This window comes from Triturus cristatus, chromosome 6 (assembly GCF_964204655.1).
Source record: "Triturus cristatus chromosome 6, aTriCri1.1, whole genome shotgun sequence".
Taxonomy (NCBI): domain Eukaryota; kingdom Metazoa; phylum Chordata; class Amphibia; order Caudata; family Salamandridae; genus Triturus; species Triturus cristatus.
The window spans coordinates 427,158,600-427,179,890 of record NC_140589.1 but is presented as its reverse complement, the minus strand read 5'-3'; the positions used below and the strand labels follow the sequence as shown (position 1 = coordinate 427,179,890).

At 43.1% G+C, this 21,291-nt stretch overlaps 1 protein-coding gene across 1 annotated transcript in view; it reads right to left on the bottom strand.

Moving 5' to 3' along the window:
* Positions 1 to 21,291, bottom strand: part of LOC146817252 (glutathione S-transferase A4-like) — a 300,640-nt gene that overhangs the window by 145,400 nt on the left and 133,949 nt on the right. Inside the window, exon 4 of the mRNA XM_085610840.1 lies at positions 19,103 to 19,235. Coding sequence (XP_085466966.1) covers positions 19,103 to 19,235 — 133 coding nt within the window. The remainder of the gene's footprint in view (positions 1 to 19,102; positions 19,236 to 21,291) is intronic.

The window sequence follows — 21,291 nt, the reverse complement described above, 5'->3', positions numbered from 1 at the left end:
TGTGGACATTTCCAGTACTATCCTTAATTCACATATATAAAACTCATGTGACAAACATACACATGAAGCACAGTTGTAATCCGTAACGTTGCCTAAAGATTTGCAAATTTGTGAAAATCCAATATTGTTCACAACATTGAAAACTATGATGAGCTTCAAAAGTATTTGCATAAGCTTTTCTCAGGAAATATGTTTTTTAAAATGTACCAATATAGATATAAATAGACATAGTCCATAAGCAAAGAAAGAACCAATAAATTAATATACTACTGTGTTATGCTTACATGATAATTATTCATAGAGAAGAAAAGCGCCACTGAGGCCACGACTAGGAGCCATGATTTTTTTAATATATAAATGGTGCTATCATGATCTTCCTAATTGTTCCCGAATGCAGTTTTGACACTAGAATGTAGGACCTTGTGTAGTCAGCTAAAACATTGGTGCTGCTTCAATGCTTCTGGTACTGCAATTATCATTTTTACCTCACAGGATTATGAGATATGGTGCCTAGTCTGAGAAACCACTACTTTAAAACACTTTTTTTGGCCTGGCCTTCAATAATACTGTTGCTGTTGCTTTAACAACCTGAGCCTTGACTTTGTGCTGTGTAATGGCGGTGGCACAAAACATATAAAAGGTGGTGTATCCATGTAGGAGGCTGGTGAGATTTTGTTTGAAATCATGGTCTCTTGTTAGACAGTGTTGGGTTCATCCAATTGTCTTCCTTATCTTTCGACTAGTCCTAAAATGGGTTGAGCATTTTGGTGGCTGAGGGACAATCTACTAAGAATTAGAAGTAGATCTGCTTATCGTTAACCTAAGGCTGAATATCACACAAGCAGGGAGTAGGATGTAGTGAAGCGGTTTGCCGCAGACATTGACAAGTGTTACAACAGACCTGTTTGCTGCTGTCTGCAATCTGGTTGCTATTCGATACGACAAATAAACTGTCCTCTGCAAAATAAGATGTTTTATGTGTGAGGCAAGGTTTGATTTATTTCTCATCTTTTTCTCATCTTTTTCTTAAAATTCTACTCTCTGTTTGATTCTGTTCAAAAGACAATGTGCAGTCTAGGATATCAAAAGAGGAGGAGGGATCAAATGCCCCTGCCAGTCTAGGTTTCTCTAGGTCTGTGTTGTGGAAGAGTTTCGGTCAGACATCTAGTTGAGCTGGTTCAGTTAATCTGTCGGGCAGGAACTCAGATTATAGGTCTTCTTGTATGTTTTCCTAAAGATAGGATACAATCCTATTTTAAATACATATCCCTTAGTACTTTTGTGAATGCTCATTGGCACAGCCATCTTCAGCCCAAAGAACATAGGAAGTGTGGTAGTTAAATCAATAACTACAGGTTAAATAGGGTGTCACCCATTCTAAAGATGTTTATACATTGAGCAAGAGGCCTATTTTATCTATATAGTAACATAAAGGAAACGTGTGAAGTCCCAGTTCAACAGTATTCAGCGCTGGTACCAGACACACTTCACAAACTGATTACATTTTGTGTTAACAAATTACAATCTATGCATTTCTCATGTAACCCTAAAGATTGATTTTAAATAGTCTTATGACTTTCACCTTAATTTTCTTAGTTCACTTTCAAATGCCTAAAATGTGTGCTGTGCTAAATAGTTTCTTGGCATTGCGTTTTGGGACTGGAGATATTTATTTACATAACATTACAGGTCCAGATAAGAATATTTATTGCCTTATACAGTATTACAGTTTAATATTGTTTCTAGAGCCAACCAGCTGTAACGTCCTCATGTACCGATGACTGGATCCGGACGTATAACACGGTAAGTTTATTATCAAGGAGAGACAGATAAATCAGCTGCTTCATCAAGCCTGGGCAATCGTCCTTATGTGGAATCTGGCGCACACATTCCGTGATCCAGATTCCACCCAAGAACGCAGGATACCACACATCCCCCTCCATTAACACAACTATTTACAAGAATTCATTGTTACTATAACAAGGGTGAAAACTAACACAACAATATTAAAACACAAAGTAAATATTGAGCTCAAATGTATATGACAAATTTACACATCCATGTGATAATCTTTGCTCCACACTGGTGCACGTCTATGTCTTACAAGATCATGACTCTTCAGATAGGAAGGACGTGGACGAAATTCTTTTCTGCCAATTCCTATCTCCACGTAAAAACGTAGGATTCCTCGAGAACTTGGATCCAGGATTGTGATTATCTGGCCATAACCATCGTGGAACTTTTACAACTTTGGAAAGACTCCAGACATTCCCATCAGATAATTCCACTACTTGTTTACCAACTCTCACAATCTTCATGGGAGCAGAAAACCTAGATTCTCCGGTCCTCACCATTCTTCCCTTTCTCACACGCACCCAATCGTTGACCCTCACGGGAGATAACATAATTGTATTTGTAGCACCAGAATGATCTGCCACAGTTTTGTCTGAAACACCAGAACGATCCTTCACCTCTTCCCTACAAATCAGGTCTCCCATCCATCTCTGATTCAAATTGCACAAACACTTCCTACCTCTCATTTTTTCAAAGGGAGACACATCCCCATCACTTCTGGGAGTGTTCCTATAGCTCCAAAGAAATTCTTTAATAGCACTATGACAATTCTTTCCATTACTGATGGCCAGTTGTAACCCTTCTTTCAACACTCTATTCCATCTTTCCACAATTCCATTACTTTGTGGAGAATAAACTGAAGCACGTTTGTGTATTATACCATGACACTCAAGAAATGCCTTCATTTCAATTGAAGTCAATTGTACACCATTATCAGTAAGTATTAATTCAGGAAAGCCCTCCCTCTCAAATATTTCATTTAAAAATTGAATGACAACTCTGGAGGTGATTAACGGAACAAGTTTGACTTCAGGCCACTGCGATAATTGATCATTTAAGAACAATTGTGTACAATGGATTTTGTCCAAAACTCATCGGTCCAGCTATGTCGAAGGACACTCTTTCCCACACTCGTGATGGCCTTGAAACAGGTGAGTGTTGATAAACAATTGTCTTTTGAGATTTGTCGCATATACTACATTCAACACAAGATCTGACTTTTCTCTTAATACAACCATCTACAGCAGGCCACCAAAATTCACTCCTTATTCTCCTTTTCATACAGGTCATACCGGGATGCCCTTCATGTCCCATATCTAAGACAGTTTGTTTGAGATCAGTCAGTACAACTAATTGTAAACATCTCATTAGAATATCCATCATGAATAACTTTATTTCGGTCATCAGACCATAAAAGTACAATAAAATATATACAAGTACAAGGATAAGACCATAAATAGAGGAACTGTTTTAAGACAATTATTAAACAATGAGTTATCATGGTTAAAGGAAAAAGAAGAAAAAGAAGCTAAGGCAAAGCATTTCATCAATTAAAACTCATCCTTCTCTGCCACATGCCATATAAAAAGCGGGAAACTGCATAAACAATGAGGGGATTAGTGTCATACGTCAAAACTCTGCATGCTTGTGCACACTGTCTGAGGCCCATATTTTTGCACAAAGGGACAAGCCAACATTTTCGGATCATACTATAAGCTGGGCAGAAGAACATAATATGAATAATGTCTTCATTACAGATTTTACAGGCTGGGCAGATGCCCTCCTTCGTTTTATCCCATCTAGATGTTAATGCCCCGATAGGCAGGGAACCATGCCTCAACTGAACGTATAATTTTCTAGCTAAAGGAGGCTGTACTAAGTCCAAGAATACCTCGAAGCCAAAATCAGTTTTCACCATTAAGAACTCAGAAGTCAACCTCCCCAAAGTGGTCGAGCAGCATACATTTTTTAAATTATAAGATCTTGCAGCCGCCAATATCTCTGACTTCTGAGTCCTCACACAGCTTATGGCCGGGGTATCCCAAAGATGGGGCAAACCAACTTGATAGAGGGAAGTCTTTATATGGGGTAGCCATGGTATTTTCTTGTAATTTAGCTGTCTCCAAACTGCAATAAATTCCCCTCTAAAAGTTGCAAGTTCGGGGACAGACCATAGCCTTCTCCAGAATAGTAGTGGTCGTACAGCCGCCAGGTCACTAACGGATTCTAGATCCATATCCAAACGCAGTGGTGTTAGAGGGGTGCTCTGGGGAAGACCAACCAAACCACGCATAAAAGCATGTTCTACCTTCTGCAAGTTGGATGTGTTTGTATGGCCCCACAGTTCAGCAGCATACAAGGCCGCTGACCTCACCTGTATTTTGTAAATTTCAAGTACAGGAGTGACTGGTTTAAATATAGAGATTCTATGGGATCTTCCAATTCCTCCCGCTATCTGCGAAAGCCTCAGGGAGGATTTAGCTACATGGGCGTCCCACACAAAGTGCTCAGTCAGCGTGACTCCCAGATAAATAAAGGTCTTAACTCTTTCTAGGGGGACACCAGCTAGTGCAGGGTTCGGGCGGGTGTGCCTCGGGGGATTGAAGATCATAAACTTAGTTTTCCCCAAATTGATCTCCAATCCCCTCGAGGCACAAAAGATCGTAAAGCCGTCCAAGACCCGCTGGATACCCGTTGATGTCCGCGACAGCAACAATGTGTCGTCCGCGAACATCAGAGCGGGCAACCGACCAGAAGCCAGAAACGGGGCGTCACTATCCCTAAGATTATTTAATTCATTAATCAGACCATTTACATATAAACTGAACAGTGTGGGAGCCAGTACACAACCCTGGCGAACCCCATGGGCTACAGGAAAGCGAGCTGAAAGCTCCCCATTCTTCCCACACCTCACCAATGCGAAGTTCCCTGTATGAAAGCGGACCAAGACGTCAAGTAAAAAGGTTGGGAGACCAAGATCCTTCAACACCATCCATAGTTTCTCCCTGGGGACCAGATCGAATGCAGCCCGCAGGTCTACGAAGACGAGATAGAGGCTGCCACCCTCCACTCTTGTGGTTTTCCAGTAGAGGACCTGCAGCCGAAAGATCTGGTCAAGAGTAGAAATTCCCATTCGAAAACCAGCTTGCAAGGGAGTCAATATTTTGTTTGCCTCCATCCAATCTAATACTCTATTCAGAAGTATTCTGCCCATCAGTTTTTGAGTGGTATCCAGTAAACTGATGGGTCTGTAATTGGATGGGGCAAGTGGACAACCCTTCTTAAATATTGGAACAATCTCGGCTCCAAGCCATGTCTCTGGCAACGCTGAACCTTGCAGGACCGCATTGAACAGGACAGTCAGGTATGGGGCCCAGATTTTGGGTTGGGAACGGAAAAGAATAATAGTCAGCCTCATTCCCAACGGTAAAGTCCTGTAAGCTCGTCCCTAATCCTAAATGGCTGAGGAGAAAGAAGGGGTCTGCAGATACAGCAGTCCCTTGAGATGGTGTATTATCCTGTGCCAGATAGACAGTAGCCCTCAAATCGGGGCTAGAATAAAGTTCTTTAAAATGTGCCTCCCACACTAAGGGAGCAATATTAGGTACCCCCTCCTCGTGATCGCCTCTCAATGAAAGAGAGACAATGGCCCAAAAACTCTTATGATCCTTGAGAAGGAGTGCTTGTCTCATGTCATTCCACCTGGATTCCTCCCACTCTTTCCTGGCCCTATTCAATTCCTTCTTATAGGATAACCTAAGTGCTCTAATATTAGAAGTGACCTTCGATTTAATTGCTGCAAGCATGTCTCTCTTCGCAATTTTACAAGCGTGATCATACCAGGGATGTGTTTTGACCCTTGAGTACCGGGCCCTGGCGACTGGATAAAATATTTCACCAAGACTCGTGGTCAATTTCCTGTGTATCTCGAAGGCCTGGCTAGGGGAGACAAGGTCCCCCATTTCACTAATAAGTGGAGTGGCAATCTGATAAATTGCTGCAAGACGTGTTGGTGAGTCCAGACATGTTGGCCATTTGACCCTTCTCCTATTATTAGACAAAATATGCGGTGGAGGAACCGTCGATGTACTTGGGTCTGGGTTAGATAGGCCAAAAGCACCTGGCTTGAGCGTCAAAACCAGGGCATTATGGTCACTATCATGTCTGTTTACAACCGCAAAATCTTTTAGCTTATCCCAGTGTTTAGCTTCTATTAGAATATAGTCTAAAATAGAAGTGCTATTAGACCTATTAAATGTTGGTAGACCAGAGCAAGGATTATCAAACCTTCCATTGCATGCCCATAAGGACATTGCGAGTGTAAGAGATTTGATTTGCAATACCAGCTTGGTCCAAGCCCTTACTGGGGCTATCGCGGGGGCTGGAATACACCCCAGCGAATCCACTTCATCATAATTGCCACGGTCAGGGATGCTCAGAGGTTCATACTGGCAATTAAAATCGCCACCCAAGATTATCGTTATAGTAGGGTCAAGAGACTGGATGAAGGAGTCAAGGATAGTAATAGTGTTTGACTCATTTCCATTCAAGGTGGGCCTGGAATAAATATTTATAAAGGCCACTCGTGACTTATCAGAAAGAACACATTGGATATCTAAAGAGTTTGTTCCAAGCTCGATGGCCTGAATACCCAAATGTGTTCCGACCCAAATAGATAAGCCACCAGAAGGGCGGCCCTTGCCTGAAGAAACTGCAGGGATGTCAAAGGTCGCAAAACCATGACATACACTCCCTTCCAGGGCCCAAGTTTCTTGCATCAAACAGATGTCATGGTTTGCCATAAAGGTAAACCACTCCGGTTCTAGTAATTTATTCCTTAATCCAGCTATGTTCCATGATAGAATCTTTAAGCATCCCTGTTTCCTTTTGTCAGAACCTTGCTCCTTCCCCTGTTCTTTTAAAGGTACTTGAACTGGAATGTCCTCGATTCTCTTTTGTGCCCTCCTAGTACCAATAAGGCAGGAATCAGCGCCAGAGGACGGAGGTGTAATATTCACCATTGGTCCAGAACCATCCTTATAATCACTGTTATTTGACTCTATGCTAGGGGTTTCACCATGAATCAGTCAATCTACCTCCTCTAGAACGCTGAACCTGTTCCTATGGGCATATGACTGAAGGGGGAGAATGGGATTTGAGGTACATTCCATGAATGACTTCCACTGGCAGGTCCTATTAGATGGCAGGAACTGATTCCTATCGTATTGGGGCCTCTGTGCACAAATCGAATTTAAGCTTAGGGTGGGGTAGAAATAAGACAAATGCAGGGGAAATATCTGAGAATTCCACCAAGAAGGGATTCTACAGATATAGTCCACTGCAACAGGGTCCCTAAAGTTTATTATTATGGCATCTCCTGCCACTGTTTTGGGACCCCTTCCTATCCAATCAATTCTTCTCACCGCTAAAACTTCCCCTGAAATATTGGGGGGGAGAGGTCTGTTTTTGCTTAACCATTGAATACATTTATTTTTCAGGTCACTCTCATATTCTTTTTTCCCCTCTGTAAGGGCCGGAACACCTACTAGAACTACCACATAAGGTTGTGCCTCTGGAGGCAGATTTATGGAAGACAACTGGGAAGGGACTACCCTAGGTTCCTCGGGTCTCTTTGCCATAGATAAAGCAGTTTTTTGGAGCATCATATTCTCCTTAGAGTGTGGCCTATGATTAGCGAGTGAAGTCCTTGGGGGCTGGGAGGTAGAGCTCACTACCGCTGGTACAGGAGGGAGTGGAGGCATGGTGTTTATATGCTCATAAGTGCTTATTGGAGCTGCCTGGTTTGAGTTCTGTACCACTCGGGTATCATCAGTTACTACCCTCAAACTACCAGTTACAGGTGATAATATCTTGTCCTTAGCAATTATAGGCTTTGCTATGCCCCCCTCCTTGTTTAGAATGGAAACAATTCTATCTAATTTAGAAACAAGGGGTTTAATATGGGAGGCAATAATCTGCTCCAAGCATGCCTGTAGATCAGCCACCATGTTGGTTACCCAACATGGCACCCCCGCTTGGGGATGCAATGTACTATCCAGTGGGGTCACCAAGTTATGGTTGGCCTGCAATTTTTTCCCAGGTTTCCTAGTTTTTTTGGGGAGACAATTTTTCCTTAACTTGAGGCCTGGCTTCCCAGATTTTACAATCACTATAGGGGAGGAAGAAGACGGGATAGAGTGAGGGTCCTCAACATTATTAGAAGACATCACGGAAGCCTGAACAAATTCCTCATTCCTCAAAGATTCTAAAGGCATCTGAGAACATGGGAGCTCAGCATAAGTAGGGACAAGATAGGAATCAGCAACCATAGGATCAATAGTAATTAGAGAGCAGTCCCCCCCATAGTCTTGTAAACATAATGTGGGAGTAATAGATGGTCTCCTTTCTCTATTTTCTATTGCAGTGGCCACAACTCCAATAGTCTGTTGTAACATTTTATCAATGGCCGTAAGTGTCGGTAAAGGCTGAGTCGTAGCTGGATGTAGTCTAGTATTAGGGCGGGAAACAGTAGACTTTAATACCTTGCCCAATTTACTCATGGTATATCCGGAATGATATATACAGTATCAGAAGGAATCCAATGCGAAATAAAACAAACCAGAAATATGGGCAAAGCTATGGGAGCCACATCAGACACAAAACTGGTTTCAATGGTCCATGCAAGGTACCTTCATAAATCGTCCAACCGGTCTTCTCCAGTCTTTTCCGAATCCAGGGATGTCTTGGGCAAGTTGGAAATAATATGGCCCAGCCCAGCCTCTGTCAGCCCCTGACGGCCACAGACGGCCCGCCCTTTGCCCGGGCTTAGCCCGGCGCCGCCCGCGCGCGGTCCCGCAACGCGGGAGGCGGGATCAGTTTAGTAGCGCCTGCGGGCGCGCAAAAAGCGTTGGTTCCGCTTTCGGGGTGCAAGGGATCCTTGGTAATGTAGTCCCGTCAAGCGCTCCCCCCACACAGCGGTCGTGATGTCAGGCGATGGCGGGAGGGAGACGCAGAAGCCAGCGGGAGAAGCAGCAGCCCCGAGGACCACAGGGGCACACAGGTAAGCAGCAGGATGCGGACAAACGTAGGCAGAATCAGCAGACAGCCCCCGCTCTGCCGGGGGCGGGATCATCCAGAATATCATCCTGTATGGACAATTCTTGTGCCACTTGAAAGAAAGGTAACAGACTCTGAGGCCAGTTTTTTTGGGCCAAGAAGATTTCACAAAACACATTACTTGTTTGATATCCTCGTCATTACAACCCTCCACTATTTTGTTCGCCTCCATCCAATCTAATACTCTATTCAGAAGTATTCTGCCCATCAGTTTTTGAGTGGTATCCAGTAAACTGATGGGTCTGTAATTGGATGGGGCAAGTGGACAACCCTTCTTAAATATTGGAACAATCTCGGCTCCAAGCCATGTCTCTGGCAACGCTGAATCTTGCAGGACCGCATTGAACAGGACAGTCAGGTATGGGGCCCAGATTTTGGGTTGGGAACGGAAAAGGTCCCCAGGGAGCTTATCAAGGCCTGGCGCTTTATTTAAGGGCAATCCCTCGATTGCAGATTCAACTTCTTTCAAAGAAATTGAATCAGAATAATAGTCAGCCTCATTCCCAACGGTAAAGTCCTGTAAGCTCGTCCCTAATCCTAAATGGCTGTGGAGAAAGAAGGGGTCTGCAGATACAGCAGTCCCTTGAGATGGTGTATTATCCTGTGCCAGATAGACAGTAGCCCTCAAATCGGGGCTAGAATAAAGTTCTTTAAAATGTGCCTCCCACACTAAGGGAGCAATATTAGGTACCCCCCTTCTCCTGATCGCCTCTCAATGAAAGAGAGACAATGGCCCAAAAACTCTTATGATCCTTGAGAAGGAGTGCTTGTCTCATGTCATTCCACCTGGATTCCTCCCACTCTTTCCTGGCCCTATTCAATTCCTTCTTATAGGATAACCTAAGTGCTCTAATATTAGAAGTGACCTTTGATTTAATTGCTGCAAGCATGTCTCTCTTCGCAATTTTACAAGCGTGATCATACCAGGGATGTGTTTTGACCCTTGAGTACCGGGCCCTGGCGACTGGATAAAATATTTCACCAAGACTCGTGGTCAATTTCCTGTGTATCTCTAAGGCCTGGCTAGGGGAGACAAGGTCCCCCATTTCACTAATAAGTGGAGTGGCAATCTGATAAATTGCTGCAAGACGTGTTGGTGAGTCCAGACATGTTGGCCATTTGACCCTTCTCCTATTATTAGACAAAATATGCGGTGCAGGAACCGTCGATGTACTTGGGACTGGGTTAGATAGGCCAAAAGCACCTGGCTTGAGCGTCAAAACCAGGGCATTATGGTCACTATCATGTCTGTTTACAACCGCAAAATCTTTTAGCTTATCCCAGTGTTTAGCCTCTATTAGAATATAGTCTAAAATAGAAGTGCTATTAGACCAGTTAAATGTTGGTAGACCAGAGCAAGGATTATCAAACCTTCCATTGCATGCCCATAAGGACATTGCGAGTGTAAGAGATTTGATTTGCAATACCAGCTTGGTCCAAGCCCTTACTGGGGCTATCGCGGGGGCTGGAATACACCCCAGCGAATCCACTTCATCATAATTGCCACGGTCAGGGATGCTCAGAGGTTCATACTGGCAATTAAAATCGCCACCCAAGATTATCGTTATAGTAGGGTCAAGAGACTGGATGAAGGAGTCAAGGATAGTAATAGTGTTTGACTCATTTCCATTCAAGGTGGGCCTGGAATAAATATTTATAAAGGCCACTCGTGACTTATCAGAAAGAACACATTGGATATCTAAAGAGTTTGTTCCAAGCTCGATGGCCTGAATACCCAAATGTGTTCCTACCCAAATAGATAAGCCACCAGAAGGGCGGCCCTTGCCTGAAGAAACTGCAGGGATGTCAAAGGTCGCAAAACCATGACATACACTCCCTTCCAGGGCCCAAGTTTCTTGCATCAAACAGATGTCATGGTTTGCCATAAAGGTAAACCACTCCGGTTCTAGTAATTTATTCCTTAATCCAGCTATGTTCCATGATAGAATCTTTAAGCATCCCTGTTTCCTTTTGTCAGAACCTTGCTCCTTCCCCTGTTCTTTTAAAGGTACTTGAACTGGAATGTCCTCGATTCTCTTTTGTGCCCTCCTAGTACCAATAAGGCAGGAATCAGCGCCAGAGGACGGAGGTGTAATATTCACCATTGGTCCAGAACCCTCCTCATAATCACTGTTATTTGACTCTATGCTAGGGGTTTCACCATGAATCAGTCAATCTACCTCCTCTAGAACGCTGAACCTGTTCCTATGGGCATATGACTGAAGGGGGAGAATGGGATTTGAGGTACATTCCATGAATGACTTCCACTGGCAGGTCCTATTAGATGGCAGGAACTGATTCCTATCGTATTGGGGCCTCTGTGCACAAATCGAATTTAAGCCTAGGGTGGGGTAGAAATAAGACAAATGCAGGGGAAATATCTGAGAATTCCACTAAGAAGGGATTCTACAGATATAGTCCACTGCAACAGGGTCCCTAAAGTTTATTATTATGGCATCTCCTGCCACTGTTTTGGGACCCCTTCCTATCCAATCAATTCTTCTCACCGCTAAAATTTCCCCTGAAATATTGGGGGGGGGGGAGGTCTGTTTTTGCTTAACCATTGAATACATTTATTTTTCAGGTCACTCTCATATTCTTTTTTCCCCTCTGTAAGGGCCGGAACACCTACTAGAACTACCACATAAGGTTGTGCCTCTGGAGGCAGATTTATGGAAGACAACTGGGAAGGGACTACCTTAGGTTCCTCAGGTCTCTTTGCCATAGATGAAGCAGTTTTTTGGAGCATCATATTCTCCTTAGAGTGTGGCCTATGATTAGCGAGTGAAGTCCTTGGGGGCTGGGAGGTAGAGCTCACTACCGCTGGTACAGGAGGGAGTGGAGGCATGGGGTTTATATGCTCATAAGTGCTTATTGGAGCTCCCTGGTTTGAGTTCTGTACCACTCGGGTATCATCAGTTACTACCCTCAAACTACCAGTTACAGTTGATAATATCTTGTCCTTAGCAATTATAGGCTTTGCTATGCCCCCCTCCTTCTTGTTTAGAATGGAAACAATTCTATCTAATTTAGAAACAAGGGGTTTAATATGGGAGGCAATAATCTGCTCCAAGCATGCCTGTAGATCAGCCACCATGTTGGTTACCCAACATGGCACCCCCGCTTGGGGATGCAATGTACTATCCAGTGGGGTCACCAAGTTATGGTTGGCCTGCAATTTTTTCCCAGGTTTCCTAGTTTTTTTGGGGAGACAATTTTTCCTTAACTTGAGGCCTGGCTTCCCAGATTTTACAATCACTATAGGGGAGGAAGAAGACGGGATAGAGTGAGGGTCCTCAACATTATTAGAAGACATCACGGAAGCCTGAACTAATTCCTCATTCCTCAAAGATTCTAAAGGCATCTGAGAACATGGGAGCTCAGCATAAGTAGGGACAAGATAGGAATCAGCAACCATAGGATCAATAGTAATTACAGAGCAGTCCCCCCCATAGTCTTGTAAACATAATGTGGGAGTAATAGATAGTCTCCTTTCTCTATTTTCTATTGCAGTGGCCACAACTCCAATAGTCTGTTGTAACATTTTATCAATGGCCGTAAGTGTCGGTAAAGGCTGAGTCGTAGCTGGGTGTAGTCTAGTATTAGGGCGGGAAACAGTAGACTTTAATACCTTGCCCAATTTACTCATGGTATATCCGGAATTATATATACAGTATCAGAAGGAATCCAATGCGAAATAAAACAAACCAGAAATATGGGCAAAGCTATGGGAGCCACATCAGACACAAAACTGGTTTCAATGGTCCATGCAAGGTACCTTCATAAATCGTCCAACCGGTCTTCTCCAGTCTTTTCCGAATCCAGGGATGTCTTGGGCAAGTTGGAAATAATATGGCCCAGCCCAGCCTCTGTCAGCCCCTGACGGCCACAGACGGCCCGCCCTTTGCCCGGGCTTAGCCCGGCGCCGCCCACGCGTGGTCCCACAACGCGGGGGGCGGGATCAGTTTAGTAGCGCCTGCGGGCGCGCAAAAAGCGTTGGTTCCGCTTCCGGGGTGCAAGGGATCCTTGGTAATGTAGTCCCGTCAAGCGCTCCCCCCACACAGCGGTCGCCATGTCAGGCGATGGCGGGAGGGAGACGCAGAAGCCAGCGGGAGAAGCAGCAGCCCCGAGGACCACAGGGGCACACAGGTAAGCAGCAGGATGCGGACAAACGTAGGCAGAATCAGCAGACAGCCCCCGCTCTGCCGGGGGCGGGATCATCCAGAATATCATCCTGTATGGACAATTCTTGTGCCACTTGAAAGAAAGGTAACAGACTCTGAGGCCAGTTTTTTTGGGCCAAGAAGATTTCACAAAACACATTACTTGTTTGATATCCTCGTCATTACAACAAGCTGTTCTCCACTGATCTTCACTAATATGTCCTTTAGGTACCTCACAGATAGATACTACCTTTTATAAGTCACAATCATCTATAATACCACTGACATCTTTTACAGGAAGTCTCGACAAGCAATCAGCCAGGACATTCTTCACTCCAGGAATATATTCCACCTTAAAATTAAAATCTTGTAGTTTATATTGCCATCTGGCAATTCTGGGAGTTGCTTTCCCACAACCTTTAGTTGTAAACAAATCTACCAAAGGACGATGGTCTGTTCTAACTTTAAACATAGTGCCATATACATATTTGCGAAAATATTCAATGCCCCACCAGCATGCTAAAGTTTCTTTTTCAAGAGTGGAATATTTATTCTCAGCACCTCTTAATGGTCTGGACGCAAATGCAATGATGACCAAATGTGTATTCTGGTTTTGCATGAGAACAGACCCAATTCCAACATTGCTGGCATCAGAAACAATAACTGATTCACAAGCAATATCAAAAGTAGCTAAAGCAGGTGCAGAAGCTATACATTTTTTTATAAGACTGAACTCATGAGCACAATTGTCATCCCATTCAAACATTTGATTCTTTTTCATTAAAGAGCTCATATGAACTGTTTTGTCAGCAAATACTGGAATGAATTTTGCATAATATTCAGCCAGACCAAGGAATGTCCTAAGTTGGTCTTTGTTTTGAGGTTCAGGGGCATCTTCAATAGCTTTAATTAGGTTTTGTTTCTAATAGAATGACCAAGGTACTCCACCGAATCTACACTAAATTTGCATTTTTCTCTAGTTAGAGTTAAGCCATTGTCTTGAGGAATACATAAAACTTTGTGCAAGGTTTCGGTGTGTTCTTGAGTATTGCAACCAAAAACCAGTATGTCGTCTTGAAAATATAAAACATTACTTATGTTCTTAAACAAATTGTGCATGACTCTCTGAAATACAGAAGATGCCAAAATTAGACCAAAAGGCATCCTTTTATATCTAAATGCACCTTCAGAAGTGATAAAAGAGGTATATTGTTTGCTGTCATCGTGTAAAGCTATCTGATGATATGCAGTCAATAAATCGAGAGTTGAAAACACAGTCACCCCCTTGAGTTTGATGAACATCTCCCCGATGTTAGGTAGGGGATGTCTATCCACCCACACATTCTCATTCAAATCTCTCAAATCTACACATAACCTAACTTTACCATTGGGTTTGTGTACAACAACAACTGGAGAAAGCCATTCAGAAGATTCAATTTCTTCTATGACGTCTAGTTGACATATTCTTTCTAACTCTTTCTTTACAGCATCTCTCAGTAGTAGTGGAATATTGCTTACTTTGTGAACCTTAGGAATAGCATTGTGTTTTAAAATGATCTTATGCACAATGTTTTTTAATAAATCTAACTGAGAAGAAAATACTTTAGGGAACCATTTTTTCCCATTCAGTTGCTGGACTGTTTTCAACTTGAGAAATCAAATCTGAATAGCCCAATACTTGATCAGGATGGTTGGGATTTAATTTGATCATGAGATCTCTTTGCTGTGGCCAACCTAACAGACAGGATCCTTCTTTGGCCACATATACCTTTGCATTAATGGTTTTGCCTTTAAAGCTAATAGTGGAGAGGAAAAAACCCAAAACCTCAATAGGCTTTTTGCCATACCCCACTAATTTGATGTCAGGAGGAGACAATTGTATATTTGGAAACTCTTTTAGCCATTCGTTTCCAATCAAAGTGTGTCTTTCCCCAGAATCTGCCATTACTCTTACTTCTTTGTTGTCTATAAGTACTGTACAAAATGGGGCATCTTTACTAGTGTCATTAATTTCATATACAGTTAACATATAATCAACATCGACTGTATCATCATTAACTTCTTTAACATAAACAGGTTTTGTATTTTTAAATTCCATTCCTTTGTTTCTAAACCTGTTTCTGTTCCTGCACATCCTGGCATAATGTCCCTTGGATTTGCAATAACTACACATTTGACTTATCGCAGGACATCTTTTGTCATTAGCTAAATGACCAGGAATTCCACATTTAAAGCATACATATTCTTTCTTTTCTGAATTGTGAATTACAGGATTTGATTTGTCCAATATTTTGTTGTCGTTGTTTACATCAGAGGTACTTTTCTTTACCACTTGAATCTCTACAATATCATTTTTTTTTCAGATAGTTCTTTCATGCCTAATTGCAGATCTTCAAAGCGATGAGCAATATCTAAAGCTTTAGAAAGCGTTAAGTCGTTTTCGGATAATAATTTTTCTTGTAATTTGCCATCAGCTACTTTATGTACCATTTGATCTCATACCATTTGATCATGGAAGATAGAATAATTGCACTTGGCAGCTAAAATTCTCAAATCGTTTACAAAAACGTCTATTGGTTCATTAGGTAATTGTCCTCTGCTTAGAAATGTGTATCTAGCCACAACTTAATTTACTTTCTTTACATATAATTTATTAAGTTGTTTGATGGCGTTGTCAAATACATCGATGTCATCATCACTAGAGTCGTTGGTATGTATGGGGGGTAAGTGACTTAAAATGTTCCTTCCTTCAGCCCCTAAACAATGTTTTAGTATAGCTAATTTGCGTTTGTCGGTGTAATCATCCCCTCCGATGGCTTCAATGTAAGCTTCTAACCCTTCGTTCCACTGTTTCCATTCCAATGCAGGTTCTCCTGGCGTAGCCAAAAATGGGGCGGAGCACCAAAACCCTCCATTAACCCCTTCGCTGCGGTGCGAATTCCGCCGCAGCGCTGGTGGGGTTGGGGGGTTTGCGGCGCCGCTATGCTCATGACAGAACCACGCCGTCATGAGTCACGGGTGAGCTGTGCTCATGACGGCGTGGTTCCGTCATGACTCCACCCACTTGCACTAATCGCCCGCACAGGCGGGGAATTAGCGCCGCGTGGGTGGAGCGGCCGCCAACGGCCGCAGCATGACGGAACCACTCCGTCATTAGCACACGGCGCCCGTGGCTCATGACGGAGTGGTTCCGTCAAGGGCATGCAAGGGGTTAATGTATAGTGGAATTCAGCTTATTAATTCAAATACACATACCGGAAAGTTGCAGACATTTATCTTAAAGCTGAGCTGAATAATAAATCATAGAAGTAAGTGTATGTGTCATTGAATTCTAAAGTTGCTGATTGATACCTTTGAATTACTTTGATAATAAAAATAGTGTTTATCAGCAATATTCATAAACACACTCAATTTTATTTGTTGCGCGCTGTGATCTGTGTAATGATCTTGAAAGCCACTGTAATTGAGGCTACACAGGCGATGCTAGGCAACACCTTCTTGACGTGCCTTCAAATGCTTGGCTTCAATGCTTCAATCCAGAAACGCCGATTGTGACGTTCGTGATTGCCAATATTACGTTTCAGGGAGTACGTCACAATGAAGGAGTCCAGAGATACGGACGTACTGCACATGTGTTAGAGTTTGCGCACTAGTCTTTTAAACAATGCAAGAACGAGCGCATTGAGCGAGAGACGCAGCACGCGCAATTCCGGAAAGCGCGAGTCACAGAGACAGCGCGAGTAACAGCGGCTGAAGTGGCAAAAATCTTTGTAATATCTGAAATCTCACCACACCATCTCCGAAGGACGGGATTTCCATAGTCGCCTAAATGTACACCACGGTGAATATACAGACTGGTTCCAGTATTGAAAATCTCTCACAGGAAGTCAACGAACTCACAATCTGCACTACACAGGGCTCCAGGCTTGTAGAAATTATAGGTTCGTCTTCTACTCGTCGCCAGTGTAACGTCCTCATGTACAGATGACAGGATCCGGACGTATAGCATGGTAAGTTTATTATCAAGGAGAGACAGATAAATCAGCTGCTTCATCAAGCCTGGGCAACCGTCCTTATGTGGAATCTGGCGCACACATTCCGTGCTCCAGATTCCACCCAAGAACGTAGGATACCACAACAGTTTAGCGAATAAGCGAAGAAATCTGGTTGGATACCCCAGAGCTACAAAGACATGTTGTGTATATGGTTCTAACATCTGGGTGTATGAGTGACAGGAATGAACATATCTATCCTTGCCAATGGTGCTAAATCTACAACTCTGAGAGCCTCGCATTCCCTGTCTACCTGTCACAGGTAAGCAATTCTTAGTGCAATTCTTACATGCAAACTAAAGCCTTCTCCACCTGCCCAACCTCCCAACCCTTTGTCATCAATCAGTGCTGAGTCTTCCTAAGTAGGATAGGTTTGTCCTCAAGGGGATCTCAAGGTCCCAAGATGTCCCTCTCCGATGAAACCCAGACCCCAGTCTGGGGTTGCATGTGCTCCCCTCAGAGGGGAACTGGCCTAGCAGCTCTGGCTGGACAGTCCTTTTTTACAGTAGGCCAAGAGTGATTCCCATTGTGTTGGTCCTGGTCTGAAATGGCACAGACAATTGACTAGATTGCAGCCCAGAGTAATTTGCAGTTGTTAAGATCAATTGAAGCATTTTTATCATCACTTTTTGTACACTCTTAATCAATCAGTGCATACCAACATAAGGCCTTACGTATGTTAGCAGCCGTAACTCGATCTTAAGACACCTGTCAACAAATGGGATTGGCTGCCTCCTCATTTTAGTGATACTGAGCCTGGATGCAATCTGTAGGAAACCCCTACCTGAGGATCAGGTGGCAGTGAAATGGATTTCTATAAACCTAAAGTACTATCAGAATCACATCCCTTCGCTGCTCGTCCTACAGCTAAGCTTTGAGCTCATTCTGGGCAAAAATAGTCTACTCTTAAGATAACGGAGATACATCAGTTGAATTAGGTCACCACAGAGACACTTTAACTGAGAAAACGTCAACCATTAAATTATTACAAAAATATTGTAACAAAAAATTCCCCTGTAAGGTTACCGCATCGAAAAAACCCAACATTGTTGAAATAGATGGTTAAGAATATTTAAAAATGCAACATACACTGATAAAGGTAAACTATTACATGCTGATAAGCATCAGGGATACAGTCAGATTTAGATTTTGGGCTAGGGTGAGGTTTAGGGTTAGAGTGAGGGTTAAAATGAAGGTACAGTAGAGAGGTACCCTTAAAGTGTGGGCCAAGAATTCGGTTATGTTTAGTATTAAATAAAGTTTGTATGAGAGTGTTGAAACAATTTCATTGTATAGGAATTCATTGTAGAGTTTTTTGTTGTGATCAAAGTAATGTTGCTTGAAATGCTATTTGTTGGGGTTCCTTCAGTGGTATTTCTTTGTAATTGCATTCTTTACAGTGACTCAAGTCACCTTGAGAAAGCAGCTGTGCGAAATGTCTGCTTCTAAACAATACCCCTTTTGGTTTATAAAAGCCTGTAGAGAATGGACTGAGGTATTCGTTTAACTAACTAACTAACCACAGACTTTGAGTCATTAGGCCTGGTTATCTGCAGGTATAGTATGCCTTTCCAGGCCACAGAGAGGGAGGAACTGTATGTTCTCGTGTGATGCTATAAACGTTTGGAACGCCCTGACGCTGTCCTCAGTGGTATATCACATGTGAAATTCCTTCATTGCAATCTACCACTCAGTTTCGAATTCATCTTTACTTGAATGTTAACTTGGACTATGATTATTTTGCTCAAAATTCAGTGTTTTATTTTAGCTGTGGGCTAGTCCCACTCGATGCCGTTATGAGTTCTCTCTTTACACCACAATGCTTCTCACTATTGAGCTCTACACATTTTATATGATGGCAAATGGTATTAATAATTGAGCATCAGTATTTCATGTAGAAAGGTTAAGTTAGCATACTAGGCTCTTTCCTTCAGGTCCTTGCCGTAGAGGTTGTATTTTGCTGCAACGTAGTTCAGAATAGCTCTCGCTTGCATGATTTTCAGACCATCAATTTCAACCAGTGGTATTTGGTCAAATAGTAAAACTCCATCTACAAAAGAAACAAACATCGCTTTGTTAGTGACTTCAGAAGGTACCTTGTTACTATGCAGGCGTAGGCAACCTTCCGCCTGCATGTTAAAGGTTAAAAAAAGTTTCCCCAAGTTAATTTTCAATTCAGGTGAAATAAATCACGGGAGAAATAAACTGCCAGCAGAGCCGGAGCGTACTCTACCTGCAGGAGGAACCCCAGAGCCCGCACGCTGTCAACCCCCTCTCACCGGCCTCCACAGCACTTCATCGTGCCCTTCCTTCATCCAAGGCATTCATCCTTTAACCCCCTCTCCTGAGGCACGGACCAAGACACTTCTGTTTGTTGCTTCCACCAATAAGGCACTTCTCCCTCTTGCCCACTCCCATGAGGCATAGCCAAGGCACTTCACCTCTGTACCCTTCCTCTCAGGCGCGTGTCCCCTCTCCTCCATTGCCTCAGTCACTTCTCTATTCTGTCTACTTCTATGAAGCATTTTCCCCCTTGGCCCTACCCCTTTACCTTCTTGGTAAAATTCGGGTCCGCGGCACAATGAGGGTAATTCATAACAACAAATGGGAATAGCCATAGTGGTCACAATAAAGCCTCACGAAATGTATCCACTGATTTGAAACTAGTTCCAGAGAGGATACAGATAAGAACTTTAAATGCATTGTTGTCTATGTCTTCCATAGAAACTGGATATAAATCTGGTTACTCACTGCAGTGATGTCACAACAGTGGTTAACCAAGGTGGTTAACCACTGTGTGATGTCTTCCAGGGGAAGCATCGCTTCTCCTTTGTTCCACCGCCTCATCCAGGTCTCCAGAGACCCGAGCGCGGCGGTGCAATGGTGGTTGGTGGTATCCTCATCGTCTCCCGCCTTCGCAGACATGTCAGAGTCAGGAGAATGCGTCTAGTGCGCCTGTGCCTAAGCTGAGAGCCTTCTCCTTTGTGAGACAGGAAATTAAGCCGCACTGATAAGGAGCTCTAATAAAGCCACACTGATAAGGGGCTCCAACAGAGCCGCACTGATGAGAGGCTGTAATAAAGCCGCACGGACAAGGGGCTCCAACAGCGCCGCTATCAGTGTGGGGCATCTCTTTCTTTTCAGTGTGAGAGTGGCAAGCACGACTCTGGATTGGGAAGGAGTGAGACTGTACAGAGGGCGGTGGAGGTGTGTGACAGAAGGGCAGGTTAGGGCAGGTTATTTTTTCTCTTTGTTCAGTTGGGGAGGGGTATGCAGAGAGAGGTGGGTATGGGTGGCAGGAAGCCACATGTTTTTATTACAGTTTCTTTGAAGGGGTGGGAGTGGATGGTATATGCAGAGGGTGGTATGGAAAGGTGGCAGGAGGCCAGGTATTTTTTTTTTATTTCAAAAGAAGGGCAGGGAAGGGTTTTTTATATGGCAATGTTGGTGGATGGCAGGACACCAGCAGTCTCATTTATACTTGGGTGGTACAAATGGGGAAAACATGACGAAAAGGTGCGTTCAGGCTTTTCACTTTTTCCTCATTTTTAAACTATTCCCACCATCTCAACAAGCATTAAAAATGCAATAGGTCTCGCCTTTGATTAAGTTAAAGCCATTTGCTTTGCTAATGGTATTGTATAGCAAAGCAAATGGCTTTAACTTAATAAAAGACTAGACCTATTGCATTTTCAATGCTTGTTGGTGATTGTGATGTTCCTGGAGAACAAACAGCTCGAATATATCTTTACAAAGCCATTTCCTCTTGCATACCTGAGTTTGTGCACATCATTTTAAATGTGCCTTTCTTTTCCCTTCCATACATAATACAGGAGTTTTAATTAGTAATTGAGCAAACGTCCTTATTTATATGATGTGTTTTCTGTTATACCATTGGAATTGTGTATCACAGCACGTTGACATTATGCTTCTTCTGTTTGCAAAGATATATAATGCACTGTATTTGAGATGTAACCAAGACCTTCTTGGCTGTACTTAGAGAGCAGACTCCACGTTAATCTGTGTATTTTCTCCGTACTAATATTGTAGGAGAATGCTTACCATATTAATTGAAGGCAGGCTTCATGACAATCTTTATAGTGATT